The sequence below is a fragment of the Triticum urartu genome, chromosome 5 (genome assembly GCF_003073215.2).
Source record: "Triticum urartu cultivar G1812 chromosome 5, Tu2.1, whole genome shotgun sequence".
Classification (NCBI taxonomy): Eukaryota; Viridiplantae; Streptophyta; class Magnoliopsida; order Poales; family Poaceae; genus Triticum; species Triticum urartu.
In genome coordinates, this window is record NC_053026.1 from 471,078,667 (window position 1) to 471,099,011 (window position 20,345).

The 20,345-nt window shown below is 43.6% G+C and overlaps 1 protein-coding gene across 1 annotated transcript; it reads left to right on the forward strand.

The window, feature by feature from the left end:
• The first annotated feature begins 10,818 nt into the window (after nucleotides 1-10,818).
• Nucleotides 10,819-12,296, forward strand: LOC125556342 (protein SRG1-like). The gene is made up of 3 exons (XM_048719093.1): nucleotides 10,819-11,330; nucleotides 11,420-11,747; nucleotides 11,849-12,296. Exons 1-3 carry the CDS (start codon nucleotides 10,852-10,854, stop codon nucleotides 12,146-12,148), a joined length of 1,107 nt encoding a protein of 368 aa, XP_048575050.1. The 5' UTR covers nucleotides 10,819-10,851; the 3' UTR covers nucleotides 12,149-12,296.
• Nucleotides 12,297-20,345: the final 8,049 nt, after the last annotated feature.

Sequence of the window (20,345 nt, forward strand, 5' to 3'; positions counted from 1 at the left end):
ATTCAACTACATGCATGAACATGTGCCAAGTCAAGCCACTCAAACATTCATAGGAGGATACCATATCATTATACTACATCACAATCATTTTAACGCAATGTTGACATCCAAGATAAATCATTATCCACTCATAGCTACTTAAGCATGGCATGAGAAACAATAATATCTAATTGTCATTGCAAACATGTTTGATCATAATAGGCTGAATCATGGATACTAGGTTAAACATATTTACAAAAACAGAATAAGTTGAGTTCATACCCGTTTCTCCCTGCCACAGCCAATTCATCAAATATCATCATTATTGCCTTTCACTTGCACGATTGAATGATATAAAAATGATAATAGTGCAAGAGTGTTGTGGACTAAGCTGGAATCTGCAAACATTTTATTCAAAAGGAGAAGACAAAGTAATATGGGCCCTTTGTTAGATCAACAATAATGCATAAGAGAGCTACTCAACATTTTCATCATGGTCTTGTCCTCGGTATGACTCAATAAACGGAAAAAAATTAGAGAAACACACTGAAATATTTTTGGAGTTATTGGTTTTTCTAGAAGAAATAGATTAAAGAAAAAAACAAAAGCGGGAAAAGCTATTTACACGGGGAAGCTTCCAACAAGCAAAAGAAGAACAAGGAAATCTTCTTGGGTTTTCTTTTTAATACTACAACTAATTAAACTAGAAAGAAAAACCAAAAAAACAGGAAATAGTTTTGGATTTTCTCAAAGTTTTTCAAACACACAAGAAGGAAGCGAGGAAATAAATCTAGCATGGATAGTACAATGAAAAAGTGTTGACACCGGCAACTGGAATGAAAATGTGTGAACATGAATGTAATGTCGGTGGAAATACGTACTCCCCCAAGCTTAGGCTTTTGGCCTAACTTGGTAATCACCATCAGTAGCCTACATAGTGGTCGGAGTGGTAGCTCGTGGAGGCTCTGGGTGCAGACGCCTTAGCCCGTCGCGCGGCCACAACCGCTGTGTTATGTGCTCGGGCCTCGCTCTCAAGAACACAATATATTCCCTTGCTGTGAACATCAAAGAGAGTAGGTGCAGGCAAAAAGGTGTCCACAGCGGACCTTTTATTAAACAACAGGTTACAAGTAAAATCATGAGGTTCACCACTGAGGATCTTATGACATTTCATAGCATCAAATTCCAAGTACTGCGTGGGAAGGATGGGGTCATAAGGCCAAGGTGAAACACCCAGCTCTCTTGCTAAGTGTGCGGCATAAATTCCACCATGAAAATATCCACTACCAGCGTTGTGTTGCAACCTGCATGCAACAATTGCTCCAAGGTTAAAACTTTTGTCACCGGTGAGAGCGGTGCGTATGAGGCTCAAGTCTGGAGCACAAAGTGTACTACAATCTTGTTTGCCTACAATGCACTTTCCATTAAATAGTGCAAAGTATTGAATTGAGGGAAAATGAATGCTCTTTATTCTACCTTGCGTCACTCCTCTAGTCTCAACATAGCAAAGACTAGTCAAGAATATCTCAAACTCAGATATTGGTGGTTCGTCTAACGAACCCCAAAATGGAATTTTATAGTAGTTAGAAAATGTCTCTAAGGGTAGAGTGAAAGGATAGTCTTACCGTTTAAACTACACTCTAGACTCACGAGGATGGAATTTAAATTCTTTAGTAAATGATTCAGTGAGGCTGAGGTGTTGGTTGCACTTATCTGCAATGTAGGGACCGAGCTCGGCATTGTGAACATATTGCTCAAATTCTTCTTTAATGCCCACACGCACCATATAATCATTGCATGGCCATAATAACATGATTTGGTGGCGGTGTCTCATATGGAATTTTCACTTGGTTCAACATAAGACCGACGAACGAAGCTGCTACTAGAAGATGCCTCTGTGGACCTCCTCCTCGAAGAACTCCTCCCAAAGAGGTTCATCATATTTGCGTACAATTTTTTGAAAAAATTTGGGTCACAAAATCTTTATCAACAAAATTTCACAAGATTGATAGCAACTACTCATAGGGATGCATAGAGGCTGTATGAAGCATTCAAACTACTTAGAACTCTAAGAATTCAACATGCAAGCTCATCTAAAGCAGCACCAAGAGTAGCTAATTATTCAGGATGTAAACCACTAAAGTAAAAACTAACTGGACCAACGGAGGAGTCACATACCAAGCAACAATCCCCCGAAACAGTTTCGGAAACGGAGCTTCGAGCAAAGAAATCAAAATCCGTGGGTTAGAGAGAGAGAGAGAGCAATGGTGATTTTTTTTCTGGAGGTAGGTGATGACATGGGATGACTAGATAAGTGAGAGGGCCCACGTGGGGACCAAAACCCACTAGGGCGTGCCTAGGGTGCTGGCGCGCCCAGGTGGGTTGTGCCCACCAGGTGCACCCCTTTTGATGTTATTTGCAACAAAAATTTATAAATATTCAGAAAAAAAACATATTGAATTTTCAGAGCATTCTGAGAACTTTTATTTTTGGGTCATTTTTTATTGCACGGGAAATTCAAAAAACAGATAGAACATGGCATTTTATTTTAATTAACTAATAAAAACAGAAAACAAAAGGTAAGGACAGAAGGTAGTGCTTACTAAATTCATCAACTTCATACCTCTCAAAAATGATTCATTAATAAGGTTGATCAAGTCTTATTACAACCACTTTCGATTAGCATGAAACCGAAGAACTTTCGTAAAACACTAAGTTACCTCAAAGGGGATATGAATGTCCCCAACAATAAGCACTTCATATTTCTTTTTGACAATAGGTAGAGGTAGTTGAAAACTTCCAATGGTGATTGTCATAGATTTTTTCAATAACACTAATACCATTCACTTGGAATTGTTTCTTCGGAAAGTGCATCGTATGCTCATTACCATTGATATGAAAAGTGACCTTTCTTTTATTGCAATTAATAACAGCCCCTGCAGCATTCAAAAAGGGTCTACCAAGGATAATCGACATGTTGTCATCCTTGGGCATCTCAAGTATAACAAAGTCAGTTAAAATAGAAACGTTTGCAACAACAATGGGCACATCTTCACAAATACCGATAGGTATGGAAGTTGATTTGTCAGCCATTTGCAAAGATATTTCAGTAGGTGTGAGTTTATTCACATCAAGTCTTTTATATAAAGAGAAAGTCATAACACTAACACCAGCTCCTAGATCACATAAAGCAATTTTCACATAATTCCTTTTGATGGAGCAAGGTATAGTTGGTATTCCCGGATCTCCAAGTTTTTTAGGTACTCCATCCTTAAAAGTGTAATTAGCAAGCATGGTGGAGATTTCAGCCTACGGTATTTTTCGCTTGTTGGTGATGATGTCTTTCATGTACTTTGCATAAGGAGGAATTTTAAGATATATATCAATCAAGCGGGTACGCAAAAAGACTGGCCTAAGCATTTCAGCAAAGCGTTCAAATTCTTCATCATCTTTCTTCTTAGTTGACTTAGGTGGAAAATGCATAGGTTTTTGAACTCATGGTTCTCTTTCCTTACCATGTTTTCTAGCAACAAAGTCTCTTTTATCATACCTTTTATTTTTGGGTTGTGGGTTATCAAGATCAACAGCTAGTTCTATTTCAACATCATTGTCTGGTTCTTTATTATTTGTTTGAGTATCTTCATGAACCTCATCATTATCTTTTTCATTATCAGAAGGTGAGTGTTCATTACCAGATTGAGTTTGAGCATCAGAAATAGAAACATCATTAGTAGCATCAGCAGGTTTTTCTACTTCAGGTTCACTAGAGGCATGCAAAGTCCTATTATTTTTCTTCTTCTTTTTCGTTTTGGAAGGACTAGGTGCACCATTGTTAATTCTTTGATAGTCTTGTTCAATTCTCTTTGGGTGTCCCTCAGAATAAAGTGGTTCCTGAGTCATTTTACATCCTCTAGTTGCTACTCTAACAGCAAAGTCATTTATATTATTGTTCATTTCATCAAGTAATTCTGTTTTAGATTTAGCAACTTGTTAAAATTGAGTTTGAATCATAGAGGCATGCTTTCCTACACCTCTAACATCATTGGTAATTCTAAATAACAAGTCACTCAAGTGAGCAATCATATCAGAATTGTATTTCAGTTGTTTCATAACATTTGCATTGAAGTGATCTTGTTTTCTAATGTAATTATCAAACTCATAAAGGCATTGACTAGGATGCATATTATAAGGATTGTCATTGAATTTCATTAAAGAATTTACCTCTACCACCTTAGGCAGTGGTGGTGTATCTAGGCCATGTATTTCTTCAATAGGAGGTAAATTTTTGACATCCTCAGCTTTAATACTACCTCTGTCCCAAAATATAAGAACGTTTTTCACACTACACTAGTGTCAAAAACGTTCTTATATTATGGGATGGAGGGAGTACCTTTTTCCTTCATTGATTTCTTTGCCTCTTGCATATCTTCAGGACTAAGATATAAGATACCCCTCTTCTTCGGAGTAGGTTTAAGCGGTGGTTCGAGAAGAGTCCAATCATCATAATTTTTCAATATGTTATTCAATAGTTCTTCAGCTTGTTCAATAGTTCATTCCCTGAAAACACAACCAGCACAACTATCTAGGAAATGCCTAGAAGCATCGGTTAGTCCATTATAGAAGATACCAAGTACTTCATTTTTCTTAAGAGGATGATCAGGTAAAGAATTAAGCAATTGGAGAAGCCTCCCCCAAGCTTGTGGGAGACTCTCTTATTCAATTTGCACAAAGTTAAAATATTTCGTGTAAGGCAGCTTGTTTCTTATGGGCAGGAAAATATTTTTCAGAGAAGTAATAAATCATATCCTGGGGACTACGCACACAACCAAGAGCAAGAGTATTATACCAAGTATTAGCATCACCCTTTAATGAGAACGGAAATAAATTGAGAATGTAATAATAGTGAATCTTCTCATCATGAGCAAAAAGGGTGGCTATGTCATTTAACTTAGTAAGATGTGCCACAACAGTTTCGGTTTCATAACCATGGAAAGGATCAGATTCAACCAAAGTAATTAACTCTGGATCGACAGAGAATTCATAATCCTTATCATCAACAAAGATAGGTGAAGTAGCAAACTTAGGATCACATTTCATTCTATCATTCAAAGATTTTTCTTTCAGTTTGCATAATAATTTCTTCAGATCATCCCTATCATTGCAAGCAAAAAAGTCTCTAGTTGTCTCCTCATCCATAACATAACCTTCTGGTATCTTAGGCAATTCATATCTAGGACAACTAGATCTAATAGGTGTTTCAAGATTTTCAGTTTCAAGATCCTCATCAGTTTCAGCATTCTCAAAAGCTTTAGTTCTAGCAATTTTTTCATCAAGAAACTCACCTAGTGGCACATTATCATCAATCAAGGTACTAGCATCATCATGAGTAGCATCATCAATAACTTGCGACATATCATGATTAATAGCATGTGCTGGTGTTGCAAGTCTACTTATAACAGAAGGTGAATCAAGTGCAGAGCTAGATGGCAGTTCCTTACCCTCGTCTTGGAGGGAAAAATCTTAGTCTTAGCATCCTTCAGATTCTTCATAGTGATAATTTGATAATAATCCCAAGTGACTCAACAAATATAGTTATGCTCCCCAGCAACGGAGCTAGAAAAAGGTCTTGATAACCCACAAGCATAGGGGATCACAACAGTTTTCGAGGGTAGAGTATTAAACCAAAATTTATTGATTCGACACAAGGGGAGCCAAAGAATATTTGCAAGTATTAGCAGTTGAGTTGTCAATTCAACCACACCTGGAGATTAATTATCTACAGCAGAGTGATCAGTAGCAAAGTAGTATGATAGTTTTGATAGTAGTAGAAACATCAATAGTAACAGTAACAGTGGTAGTAATGATTTTGTAGCAAGTGCAACAGTAACGATAGCAGCAGTAACTTAGCAAGAACAATATAAGATAAATTCGTAGGCATTGGATCGGTGAATTCTTTGGATGCTATTCATCATATAACAGTCATAACCTAGGGCAATACGGCACTAGCTCCAGTTCATAAATATAATGTAGGCGTGTATTCCGTAAATAGTCATACGCGCTTATGGAAAGAACTTGCATGGCATCTTTTGTCCTACCCTCCCGTGCAGCGGGTCCTACTGGAAACTAAGGGATATTAAGGCCTCCTCTTAATAGAGAACCGGAACAAAGCATTAACACATAATGAATACATGAACTCCTCATACTACGGTCATCATCGGGAAGTGTCCCGACTTCTGTCACTCCGGGGTTGCCGGATCATAACACGTAGTAGGTGACTATAACTTGCAAGATCGGATCTAGAACATAGATATAATGATGATAACATAAACGGTTCAGATCTGAAATCATGGCACCCGGGCCCAAAGTGACAAGCATTAAGCACGGCAAAGTCATTGTTACATCAATATCAGAATATAATGGCAACTAGGGATTACATGATGAATCTCATCCAACTCCTCACTGACCAGCGAGCCTACACTAGTAGAAAAAGGGCCATTTGTCTCGGTTCTAAAGGGCCTTTAGTCCCGGTTCTAGAACCGGGACTAAAGGGTCGTTACTAAAGCCTCCCCCTTTAGTCCCGGTTCTTACACGAACCGGGACTAAAGGCCGTCCACATGGCCGCTGCCTGGAGCTCCACCTTTAGTCCCGGTTGGTAACACGAACCGGTACTAAAGGTATTTTTACGAAAAAATGAATTTTTTTTATTTTTTTCGATTTTCAAATTTTTGAATTATTTTCCAATTTAATCTCTAATCACCCCTCATCAGTGCTCTATTTAACCTTTAATCTCTAATCACCCCTCATCATTCCAAATCATCTAACTTCCCGGCCGGTCACCCATCCTCCCACTACTCTAGCCTGAGCACGTTTAACTTCCAGGTTCTATTCCCCCTCGTTTCCAAGTCTGCACTTGATGTTTTCCTGACAATAGTACGATGTCAATCCTATTAACCCTCAGGAGTTTAGCTTGAGTATGAAGTCACACGTTTCACTGTTTGAGTTTGAAACTATTATTCTAAAAAAACAATAATTATTTAGTAACACTAAAATTTCTTAAATAAGTAGTTTGACCATAGTTTGACCAGATTTGACCAAAATTCAAAAAATTGAAATAATTATTTAGTAACACTAATATTCTTGAATAATTATGTAGTAACACTAATATTTCTTGATTAAGTAGTTTGACCACAGTTTGACCAGATTTGACCAAAATTCAAAAAAAACTGTAATAATTATTTAGTAACACTAATATTCTTGAGTAATTATTTAGTAACACTAATACTTCTTGAATAAGTAGTTTGACCTGATTTAACCAAAATTCAAAAAAAACTGAAATTTGAGCATAACTTTTTTTCCTTTTAGAATTTGAGGATACTAAAAGTTTGCAAACAGGCCATAGGCCATCAAAATTAGATGCGAATTTTCGTGTTGAACATTTTGATATATTATACGTTTTTTCCGACATCGTATGCAAAAGTTATAGCCGTTTTACTTTTTCATGACACTTTTTTGCAAAACATGTCCAAATTTAAGTTTTTTAATTTTCCTAACTAATAGATGTAGTAATATAACTACATCTCGAAGAATTTTATTTTTTGAAGTTTTTATCATTTTCTTTTCTTTTTACAAAACTGAAAAGGCAATCCACGAGGGGGTAGAATTTGAAAATGGGACGTTTAGTCCCGGTTTGACACACGAACCGGGACTAAAGGGCTCATTTGAACCGCGACTAATGCCTTTAGCCGCATGAACCGGAACCAATGCTCACATTAGTCCCGGTTCGTGACTGAACCGGAACTAATGGGCTTATCTGGCCCGAACGAAAGCCATGTTTTCCACTAGTGCTATGAAGGAATTACTTACTCCCAGTGGGGAGCATCATGGAATTGGCGATGGAGAAGGGTTGATGATGACGAAGATCAAAGATCCCCCTCTTCGGAGCCCCAAACGGACTCCAGATCTGGTCTCCCGATAAAGAACAGGAGGTGGCGGCAGCTCTGTCTCGTGAAATGCAATAATTCTTTCTCCCCTGTTTTTTCTCTGAATATCTGATTGTTTAGTATCAGGGTTGAGGTCTGCGGGGCCACTAGGTGGGGATAACCTACCTGGGCGCGCCTGGAGGGGGGGCGCCCTGGTGGGTTGTGCCCACCCAGGTGCCCCCCTTCGGTGGTTCTTGGCTCCAGAAATTCTCTTTTATTGTATAAAAAATCCTCGCAAAGTTTCGATGTCTCATCTGGATAACAACATTATATATAGGACAAGAAAGCATGTGGAGTTCAAATGGGCTGCAGATAATATGGCCCATTTTGCACGCGCTATTTTTAAAGATATTTGCAAAATGTAAGTACAATTTTTATTTTCAAATATTTGTGTGTTAAAAATATTTTACATACATACGATGATTAGTAGATATTGTTTTAAATATAAATCTATTTATTATGAAAAACAATATTTTAATAAACATAAGACAAAAAAAATAAGATATTTGTAAAACTTAAGTCATAAATTTATGTTCAAATATCTGTGTTTAAAATATATTATGCATACAAACAATCATTAGTAAATAAAACATTTAAATATAAACTTGTCTATTTTATAAAAATATTTAGTTAATACAGACACTGATTTTTTTATTAAGTAAATATGTTTAATGAATCCATAAAAAATATACACTCTTGTATTATATTTAAACTATACAAAATGATGAATACAAAAATTTACTAAATATTTATTACTTAATAATATAATTTAAATATTATATATGATTTAATATTCATATCAACACTTTTAATTTTATATTATGAATATTTTTATCATACAAATATTTTTATAATTCATAGATTTTAATATAAATATAGAAATATTTTTAGATAATATATAATGTTTTTTGAAAGTAGGTTATTCATTTGTATGTACAATTTTTATTACACACAGATATTTAAAGATTATGGTTATTACTGAAATTATAGTTTACATACTATCTACCAATTTTTAAAATACCAAACAGGTGCAAAATGGGCTGCATGAGCGCCTTTGTCCTATTAAATTCATATCCTTCACTAAAAAAAGAAATTTAAATTCATATCTCACTAGTTATCAATTATCGACATATACAGGTGCATGTTGTAGTGGCCAGGGTTTCTTTTGTGCTAGCCTCTGGTTGTGAGTTGGAGACTGATAGCTACACTTATTTATGTTAATTTCCATTCTATAATAACAGGTGGGACATGTACATATAGACTTTTTATCCTTAGCAGGCATCTGAATGTGATTGGTGTAGTGGCTACACTTGCTAGTATGGTAATCCCGGGTAGTGCGTTCCAGACCTTGTGCGCCCAACTTTTTGCGTTAAATTTCGCATTACAGTGTTTGACTTTCCTGCAAATAAAAAATGAAGTGGTTTTGTGCAAAAATACATCGTGGTGGTCGACTTTTCCCACGGATAAAAAATTACAAGGGTGTTTTGTGCCAAAAAAACTCTCGGTCAAGCACCTCCAGTCAATGACAGGCGGGGCCATGCACACCAATACGCCAGCATGCGTATTCTATGACCGTATGTGCATACTTGAGTCAAGTTGAGTGACTACATTTCTGTATTTTCAAAGTTCTAGCACCAAACTGAATATCGAGTGCAAGTTCTATGACTGCCTGTGATATTACATCAGGGATCAAACTCAGGACCTTTCGAGTCTCTCAGCGACAACAACCAACTGAGCTACAAATTTTGATGTTGATTAGTCCCACCTCCAATTTTTGAACCGGCTTGCACCGAGTTTTTCTTTGAGGGGAACCGACTCGGACCGGATAATATACCGGTCCCAGGAATCAATAAATAGATGGATTTTTTTGCGGGATAAATAGATGGATTTTTGAATTAAAGAATGGATTGTGGGCTTGAAAGAAGGATTGTGGTAAAATATGGGATATTTAAAGGAAAGATTATGGGCTTAGATACGGATGCAGTTGATTTAAAGGAAAGATTTTGTCTTAAACGCATGTGACAAGGCTGATCGTAATGAGAGTATCAAGTATGTCAACTAGGTGATTTTAATGAGGTAAATGAAGAAAAAGAGGATTGGGTACCATATCATGATACCGTATTATAATAAATAATGTACTAGCATGTGTCTTACATGGCAATAAATAATATCATCTAAGATACTAATCTATAATACTATGCATTACGAAGATGGTATCGTACACTAACATATGCATGATACTAACTTATGATACTACCCATTAGGCTGCCCATAGTGGGTGGTCCAAAATGACAAAAATTCCCTATGTTGTCCCCTCCCTCCTCGCACTATTTATTTCCCCTCTCATCTCCGGTTTTTCTTTCATCGATTTTTCTCTAAAAACACCTCAACCGTCCCACGTCTTATTGACTTTCTTTCTATCTATATCTATCTATCTATCTATCTATCTATCTATCTATCTATATATATATATATATATATATATATATATATATCCATACCTATATCTATATATCTATATATACCACCTGAAAAGGACACGAGGTTTCCGTTCCACTCTTTCTTCGTCCATACCTATATCTACATATCTATCTATAATATTGCCTTTGTATTAAATTAATTATCTTATATTTGTCTAGATACGAAGAACCTAAGACAATTAATTCGGCTCCAAGATTCAAAGCAATATAGGCTATTGGATCGACATGGGTGGACGGGTGAGATCTGTTGAATGTAGATATGGATTTATATCTAGTATGGATATGATAAGGCTGTGACCTCCAAATGCTAGATAGATAACGTTGAAATAGGCGCACACCTGAAGCCTATATATATAGACCGCAAGAGAAAAGAGTACGTGCACTTGGTTTAAAAGACCTATTCTAGCGTCAAGATGGTTCATCAGGATCAGGAAAAGCTGGTGCAGGTGGTGGCCGCGGATGTTGGACTTGTGGCTCCGCCGAGCAGGTATGTGCTAAGCGAGGAGAACCGACCGACCACTGTCGATCAGCAAGCCAAGCTATTTATCCCTATCGTGGACGTGAGCCGTCTGGCCATGCCCGACGATGTTGAGGAGGCGGCCAAGCTTTGCTCTGCACTGCAGTCATGGGGCCTCTTTGTGGTGACGGGCCATGGCATGTCAAAGGAGTTCCTCGACGAGATCCTCGAGGCGACGAGGAAGTTCTTCCACCTGCCGCTGGAGGAGAAGCAGAAGTGCGGCAACGTGATCGATGGCGTCAAGTTCCAGAATGAAGGGTACGGCATCGATCGCATCGACTCCGACGAGCAGATCCTCGACTGGTGTGACCGGCTCTGGCTCCAGCTCCAGCCGGAGGACGAGAGGCGGCTCCAGTTCTGGCCACAGAATCTAAGGCACTCAATCAACACATTAATTGTTACCCTTGGTGATTTAAAATATTTTTTTATTTGCATTTATATTGGACATCATATATAATCTACAGGGATCTCATACATGAGTACACCTTAGAGAGTGGGAGAGTGACCATGGATGTGCTGAAGGCCATGGCAAAGCTTCTGAACCAGGAGGAGGGCTTCTTCATCAACATGGTGGGTGAGAGGTTCAAGTCATACTCGAGGTTCACCTACTACCCTCCCTGCCCACGCCCGGACCTCGTGAACGGGCTGAAGCCGCACACCGACAACTCCGTCATCACACTCCTCCTCATGGACAAGGACATCGGCGGCCTCCAGGTGCTCAAGGACGGCCACTGGGTTGATGTCCCCGTGCTCGGTAATGACTTGTTGGTCGTCGTAGGCGAGGGCATGGAGGTATGCATACACACATACAATTACTTTAGGACTTCTACAATGGACAAATATGCAACGGTTTGCAGTGATCATGAACAAGACTCTCATTTCTATGTATACAGATAGTTAGCAATGCAATCTTCAAGGCACCATGGCACCGTGTGGTGACGAGTGCTAACAAGGAGAGGCTGTCACTGGCGATGTTCTACCAGCCGGAGCCAGAGAGGATCATAGGGCCGCCAGGGGTGCTGGTTCACGAGAAGCGCCCGGCCATGTTCAAGAAGTGCCTAGTCCAGACCTTGGCCGATGGATACTGGGATGCGTTTGTAGTGGGAGATCGCACCGTCGACTTTCTCAATGTCAGGATCAATGCTGAGGCCGATGCCGAATTGGAGGGGCACGCAGTGGTTGCAAACAACTAAATAATTTGCTGTAGGGAGTGAGTGCATGATGTTCCTCTCTCCCTCCCATAAGTGTAGTGTGAATAGGAGTTGCTCGATGTACTTCGTATATGATCACCTCCATGCAATAAAATAAAGAGCCGAGTGCACAACCGGTGCTTAAACTTGACGAAAATGGTCACGTTAATACTAAAACGTGCGGCTTATATTAAACTGGTGAACATGCAAATACAGTTTTAATTACGACCGGATACAAAATCGACGCTGACTAGGCGCCAAGTGAGGCTTGGGGCCTTTTTTTTGTGACCCTGTAGCCATCCCAATCATTACCATCTGTTGTCTAATATGGACACGGCTTCTTTATAGCCATTGAAGTGAAACAGTGAATACAAAATTTATCCAATATGAAAAATTATGGTAGAGGAAATCAAACCGATGACGTCATGGAAACCTACAACAGGTACTTGCCACTCAACCGAGAACGTATCTTGCCTATAATATACAAAAAATAATAATTACATTTCAGAAATTTACGTGTAATTTCAGAAAAAATCACTTACTAATTATAATTATATCCATATATTTATATTTTTCAACTCATCCATATATTTATATTATAAAATATAATAATTGGCTGCAGTCAGTCCGGTCCATGTTTCACAAGTTAGACCTTTTTTAGAAATTTTTTAAAAACATATAAATTATAATAACAGTAATAAAAATGAAGTTGTAATATTTGTACGTTGTAAATAATATTCATACAAATAAGTTAAATTAAAAAAATCCACGATTTATTAAAATGATGTATTATTATGAAATATATTCATAAAATTATGAAATTATTATAATATATTACATAATATTCATTTGAGGATCGGCAGTCTGGTTGGACACTAGGCTCTTATATACTTATCCATACAAATATTTCTATTAATTTTTTTATAATATTTTTTTCATAAAACACACAAACTTTTATTTAAATAAATTTTTAAGGAAGAATAATTTTATATTAAAGCATGAATGTTTTTATTAAAATGGTGATCATTTTAAAACTTATATGAGAATATATCTAAAATGTACTTTTTTAAATTACTTGCACAAATATATATTTTTATAATTTATTTTTAGTTTTTATAACATAAAATTTAATATATGTATATTTTATATAATTAAAATTAATAAGTGAACAGTTACAAAATTATGTGAACATTTTTAATTATATTTTATTTTATTTTATCCCGAGCTCCCAATTTATTACAACTACTAACTTTCAGTTCACTAAACTTTCTTTTAGCAGAGAATTAGAACTCTATAAACTTATGCTTCCAACTAAAAGCTAAAAAGTTTCAACTAAATAACCAGTGATTTTCAAATCAAAATGAACAATCTTCAATTAAAAACAAAATCACATAAGTGTAGATCTCAAAGCAAAGTAAAAAAGCTACCATCTCACATACATCATTTTTTATTGGCTAGATTGGAAATTGCGCCTCACGATTCATCACAAAAAGAACCACAATAGAGCTTTCAATAAATATTCTTAGTACCGCTTCAGCGGGATTTCTAGCGTGTGTACCGCACAAGCCGGGGAAGCGAGGGGTCGACTTGGGGGTGTAATTTTGCATTGAATCACTGCCCTTCTCCATCTTGTCACAATGTGACTCCCACATGCATCATCTGTCTTCAAGGTGTACACCCTTACCACCCCCAATTCAACAAGTATCCTTGATTTAAAACTTAGAAGCTGAGAGCTTTCTTATTTTGAGATTCGCTAGGTGATTTCCATGATTATAAGTTGATGTAAACACCGTTTCATGGTTCACCCATATCAGATTTCATTGATCTTCGATTTGGTACGTACTTGGGTATATTCTTGTTTTTATTGACCAAATTTCTTTTTTGTTGTTTATACCGGAGTGGATATGCTAGGGTGTACGCATATAACTAGCTTGACTAATGAGGAAAACCGAACGGGTTCCACATCTCTTTGACAGGTAAAGCATTCCTTTTGCTTTTTTGTTGCTATTAAATTTTGTGTATGTGATGCAAATAGAGAAATGGGAAAGTAAATATTAATATGATTCCGATTTTTCACCAAACAGAGAGCAAAAACATAAGCTGACGTTGTCAGAATAAGACGCCTTAACATATAATTTAAGATAGGGAAGTAGCTATATCACACAACTGTTCAAAACATTATGCAGCAGTTCGACAGTTCAGCTCGGACATCGAGAGAAGCAGCTCCCCCCTTTCTCCCGTGTCGCTGGCCACTCCGGCCGCGGCGGCCACCCACCACCCCTCAACGCCGCTTTAACTCCATCCACCGCCCCTCCGGGCGCCCGCGTCAGGCCATGTCGTGCTGCCCCCCTGCGCTGACCCCGGCCTCGCCGGCTGTGAGCCTTCAATGGAGCTCTCCGGTTGGGGGGGGGGGGGGGGGGGGGGGGGGGTCCTAGCCTCGCCCAGCGGTCCATCCGAGGTGCCGACGACGCCCTTGGCCGTCCCCTGCGGTCCGTCGGGGGTGCCGGAGACCCCATCGATCCCGTCGCCGCGGATTCTCAGGAGCCCGCCTCGCTCCCCGCATGGATCTGGCGAGGATCTGGGTGCGGAGGCCTTTGGACCGGTGGACTGTGCCGCCCCTCCTCCCTGCGAGCGACCACGCCTCAAATCCATCGTGGTATGTGACTCCCCTTTGCCAAATCCGGCCTCCGACGCCATTGATGAGGGTTGGTCGATCTACAAATCCCGTAAGAATAGGAAGGCCGGCTTCGATCCGGTGGCATTTGGGTCGCGCCTGTAGGGAAAATGGCCCCATCCACACCCCGGCCACCGCCCGTCATCGGGTAGAGATGCCTTCTTAAACAGATTCAAAGGCCTCTGCCTTCGTTGCCTCAGCACCCGCCATCATAGAGTAGACTGCAGAGATCCTCTCCACTGCATTATCTGCAAGCTGCAAGGACACTATGGCCGTGAATGCCCACAAAATCCACGAAACAAGGGTAGGGGCGGCAGTGCTTCACATCGATCAGTGCACGAGTGCCTCACCTTCCCCCCGCCCGCACACCAGTGGTCGGCTCTTCCGGTCGCCGGCAACGCGCCCATGGAGCCTGCGGCCCTCATCGACCACTCTCGCCGGCCGCGCAACAGCCACAAGGTCATCGCCTCCTCCCCGGCGCTGGAGCACCAGGCGTTCCTTCTTCGCCAGCACGCCGTGGTGCTCACGGCGGTAGGCACTGCCGCGCACGCGGCCAACCCCCACTCCATTGGTCGCGCGCTCGAGAAGGAGTTCAAGATCCCGCCCCACCTGCTGCGCGACACCAACCATGACCCCGAGGACTTCTTCGTCTTCCTCACCATGCCTACCCACAAGGACCTCGTGGTGCAGCGCGGCTCACTGTCGGTGGACGGTGTGCCGTTCCTGCTTGAGCCATGGCGGGAGGACGCCCACGCTGTTCGCCTCAAGTGGATGGTGCGCGTGCGTGTGGTGATCGAGAAGCTGCCCATGACACTCTGGACGCTGGAGGGCGCGGTGGAGGCCATCGGGGACAAGGTGATCGTGGATCGCCTCGACAGCCGCACGCACGAGCGCGCCGACACCAAGCTCTTCGCCTGCTGGGTCTGGTGCTGGAACACTGCCCACATCCCAACCGGGCGCACCATCTGGAAGCACGCCAGGGGGGCGGGCCGCGTCGACGAGATGCTGGGCTACTCCACTCCGAGCCGCGCGGTGGCGCCACCCCCCGAGCTGTTGCAGTACGATCTCCTGCTCCATCTTGATCGTGTCAAGGACTGGACACCGCTCTCGCCGCGGTCGTCCCGCTCCCCCTAGAGCGGCATTCCTTACGACGACGATGATCCTGACGAGCGCCCGTACCCCCGTGTCGAGCCTGGCGTCTGGACGCTGCGGGTGGAGGACGGCCGACGCACCCTGGAGCCTGCACTGTCCATGCGCTCGCAGTCCCGTGCGGGGGGGGGGGGTGCCGGGACTTGTCTTTGGGCGGAGCCCGACGCGACCACGACGGAGATGACTCTGGGTACCGGCGGCGATCATGGAAGGACACGCTCCTGGGCATGGGGCGCGCAAGGGACCCTGCTCCAGCGGCCGCCTCGGTGCCAGGGACCGCCAGCGCAGCCGCACCCCCATCTCCCGTCACCGCCAGGGCGCGCCTCGTGGCACGCAATTGTGGCATGACAAAGAGATGCCACATGCCCCTGTTAGGCGCAGGGAGATGGCGCAGCCCGGCGCGCTGGCCCGCCCATCCAAGACCAGGAGCAAGGAGCTAGTTGGGTACAAGCCGTCCAGAGCGGGGGAGGGGGCCTCCAATGGCATCTCCCTGTCCGCTCCGCCACGCAAGCTCGCCCCGCCTCCAGCACCGGCCCCCGAAGCGGACCCGGTGGCTGAATTCTTTGAAGGCGCAAAGAATACCCTGACGCCCCCGCCCCGATCCGACGACCAAGCCTCAAAGATCAACAAGATCATTGCTCCAAGCTCGACAGACCGCTCATCTTCACCCAGGAAGACGGCGAGGGCACTGATGAATCCCTGCATCTGGGGCCTGCTCTCTCTCTCTTGCATGCCACATCCCCCAGGTGGCATGCACGCACGAATTGCATCTGGGCGAGGTCACCCAGAAGGTCATGGAGCTGCAGCTGCTTGGTGAAGAAGAAGTACCGGAGACACAGCCCCTCTTCACCCCCTACCCCATGCGGTGATCGGCAAGCCGCCGGCCCGAGACAAGATGCCAGCTAGGGCTCGAAATGCCCCGAAGCCAACCAGGCAGAGTGCTAGGCAGGCCAGCAACCCCTCAACGGTGCCGGTCTCACAGAGGGCCACGCTACGCATCGTGCACGGGCTGGGGATCCTTGGCCCAAAGTAGAAGATGACAGCTCAGGCGGCCGAAGCTCTCATCCGCCGTTTCGACGAGCCGCTCTCAGACACCGACATCGCTGCCATTGCCAAGCTCACCCGCCTCGACGCCCGTGCCCTCAAAGTCATTGCAGGGGCCCAAGACGGTGACGTCCCAGGGCCATCCGTTGCACCATGCCAGTAGTCTCCACTAGTGTCCCCCGTCGACGACGGCCAACCATGTGACTGATGAAGTTAACTTTAGTTATGTATCTGCAACCTTGTAACAGTAGCTGCAGTAGGAGGTTTAGTGTTTGCCGGCGGGGTTTTGGGCCTATTGGTGGCTGCCGGCAACCCCAGGATAGATGGATGGTGTACTCATTTTTCCCTTCAGTGATCCCGAGTCGTCGATGGTTTTACTTGCACGCTACACCTGTAGTTCATCTCATGAGCACCCCTCCGTCTACAAATGGATAGCACGCCCTGCCTATAATGAGCTGGAACGTTAGAGGTTTAAACACGCCAGCCCGTCGCTCTGTAGTTTGTGAGGCTGTGAGCACGCATAGGATAGCTATTCTATGTCTCCAGGAGACAAAAATCGAGAACTGGTCGCCAGCGATAGCAAAAGAAATTGGAGGAAGTACACTAGATGATTGCGTCATGCTACCTGCCATGGGAACACGAGGAGGAGTCACCATTTTCTGGAACTCCAACACTGTCTCCGTTCAAACCCACGCGATAGGCCAGTTCTCCATCACGGCTAAAGTTAGTATAATCGGAGCCCAGGACTACTTCTGGCTGACAACGGTCTACGGGCCAGCAGATGAAATACGCAAGGATGATTTCCTTGCCGAAATCGCTAGGGTGGCCCCCTAGCCAGGAGAAGCCTGGTTGATCAATGGTGATTTCAACATTATATATGAGGCTAGGGACAAAAACAATAGCAACATCAATCGTAGGATCATTGGCAAGTTTAGAGCGGCCATTGATGCAGGGGGTCTACGTGAAATCAAATGAAAAAATCGCCGCTTCACTTGGAGCAACGAGCGGAGAAACCCAACCCTCGTCAACATTGACAAGTTCTTCTGCACGATAGCATGGGAAAGCCTCTTCCCAGCACACCTGCTGCACGCCGCGTCCACCTCTTGCTCCGACCACTGCCCATTGCTGCTTGCTGCGACGGCGGCCCCTCGACGGCGGGCAAGATTCAGATTCGAGTCCTTCTGGCCTCGGCACCCACACTTCCACGAAATAGTAGACAGGGCATGGAATGGACCCATGATGGAGCGTTGTGCCTTTGCAAGACTTAACACTAAGATGACTCGAGTGGCTAAGGATCTGAAGATTTGGAGCAAGTCGATGTTCAGCGACGCGCGCCTCCAGCTACACCTTGCTTCGGAAATCGTCCTGAGATTAGACATAGCACAGGAAACTAGGCCCCTTCTGATGATGAATTCCATCTGCGAAAAGCCCTCAAGCTGCGAATTTTAGGCCTGGCTGCAGTAGAGAGGGCCCGAAAAAGGCAGGCGTCCCGAATAACTTGGCTCCGGGCTGGCGATGCGCCGACTGCCTTCTTTCAGGAAAAGATTAGCTCCAGAGCTCGGAAAAACTTCATCCATGCGCTGCACGGACTAGTTGGGGCAGTCACTGCACAGGAGGACAAGGAGAAACTGATTCATGATCATTTCCACTCCTTGCTGGGCTCGACGGCGCCGCGGAGTGCCACCATCAACTGGACCGCACTACAACTACCACAAATCCACGGTGGTGGCCTCGACAATCCTTTCACAGAAGAAGAAGTGTGGCTTGCGATCAAGTCCTCCTCGGCTGAGCGATCGCCGGGGCCGGACGGCTTCTCTGGCAACTTCTTCAGATCCTGTTGGGCGCTGATCAAAAGCGACATCATGGCGGCCTTCTCTCAATTCTACAATCTTGCTGGCAGAAACTTCGCCATGCTCAACACAGCCCTAGTAGCTCTCCTACCAAAAACGATGGGGCATCCACCATTAGTGATTATAGGCCTATTAGTCTGATTCACTCCATCGCCAAGCTTATCTCCAAAGTGTTGTCGATGAGGCTGGCCACGGTCATACACACCCTCGTCTCCCTAGCTCAGTTGGCCTTCCTTCGCACCAAATGCATCCACGATAGCTTCCTGTACATCCAAAATTGCGTCAAAGCTCTCCACCAAAAAAAGACCCCTGCACTACTACTTAAGCTAGACATTGCCAAAGCTTTCGATAATGTGTCCTGGGAGTATATCCTTGAACTGATGCAAAAGTTGGGGTTTAGTGCCCGGTGGAGAGACTAGATCGCTCTACTTCTCGCCACCTCATCCTCATCCTTCCTCCTCAACGGCTCCCCGGGCCGCAAGATCATCCACCGTCGAGGACTCCGGCAAGGAGACCCCCTATCGCCCTTCCTGTTCATCTTGGCGATTGACACGCTTCATCATCTCTTAGAAGAGGCCATGCATCGACAGCTCCTTGCCCCCCTGCCCGGAAGAGAGCTCAAGCTTAGAGTCAGTTTATACGGGGACGACGCTGTCATTTTCGCAAACCCAATACACCAGGAGATTGATGCACTACTAGATATTCTACAAAGCTTCGACGAATCCACGGGCCTTCATATAAAGGGGGCCATCCATGGGCCATCCACGGGCCTTCATAACCCCGCAAAGTCTCTGTTCAGGGATGGCACCCAGGATACCATCCGATGGAACCAGGATGCAAAGGGACAATACACAGCAAGATCGGCCTACGCGGTGCAATTTCAGGGCAGGCTACGATCAAACATGGATGATCTAGTCTGGAAGACATGGGCACCGGGAAACATCAAATTCTTCGCCTGGCTGCTGCTGATGGATCGCCTGTGGACAAACGACTGCCTCCAGCGACGGGGTTGGCCAAACAACTATTTCTGCCAACTGTGTGTTCGCAGCCTTGAGTCGGCACACCACCTCATATGGGGCTGCCCGGCTGCCCTGGCTGTCTGGCGATCGGTGGGGTGCAGGGGAGGATGCTCAAACCTCTTCCCGAGCGACTCCTGGACGACCTCCAGTCCGATTGAGATCGTGCACAAGATGGTCCAGGCAACACTGATGGATTCCAGGAAAGGGGCAAAAACCACCATCCTCCTAACTTGCTGGGAAATCTGGAAAGAGCGAAATGACTGCACTTTCAAAGGCAAGCAACCAGAGCCGGGCGACATCTTCAGGGTCACGACAACTCCGTTCAACTATGGCGCCAGGCCGGAGCCACTGGCCTGCAAAGACCCTTCTGGGATCCGCCGTGAGGAAATAGCTTTGCTTTTCTTTTCACGGCCGGAAAATCCGGTCCGTTGCTGTATGATGTACTCCTTTCCTGTACTTGGTCC

Bases quoted from the DNA above. Each gene is read 5' to 3' on its own strand.
- LOC125556342 (XM_048719093.1), top strand. From the start codon at position 10,852: ATGGTTCATCAGGATCAGGAAAAGCTGGTGCAGGTGGTGGCCGCGGAT. The intron at 11,331-11,419 runs GCACTCAATCAA...TATAATCTACAG, and splicing joins TTCTGGCCACAGAATCTAAG to GGATCTCATACATGAGTACA. The intron at 11,748-11,848 runs GTATGCATACAC...CTATGTATACAG, and splicing joins TCGTAGGCGAGGGCATGGAG to ATAGTTAGCAATGCAATCTT.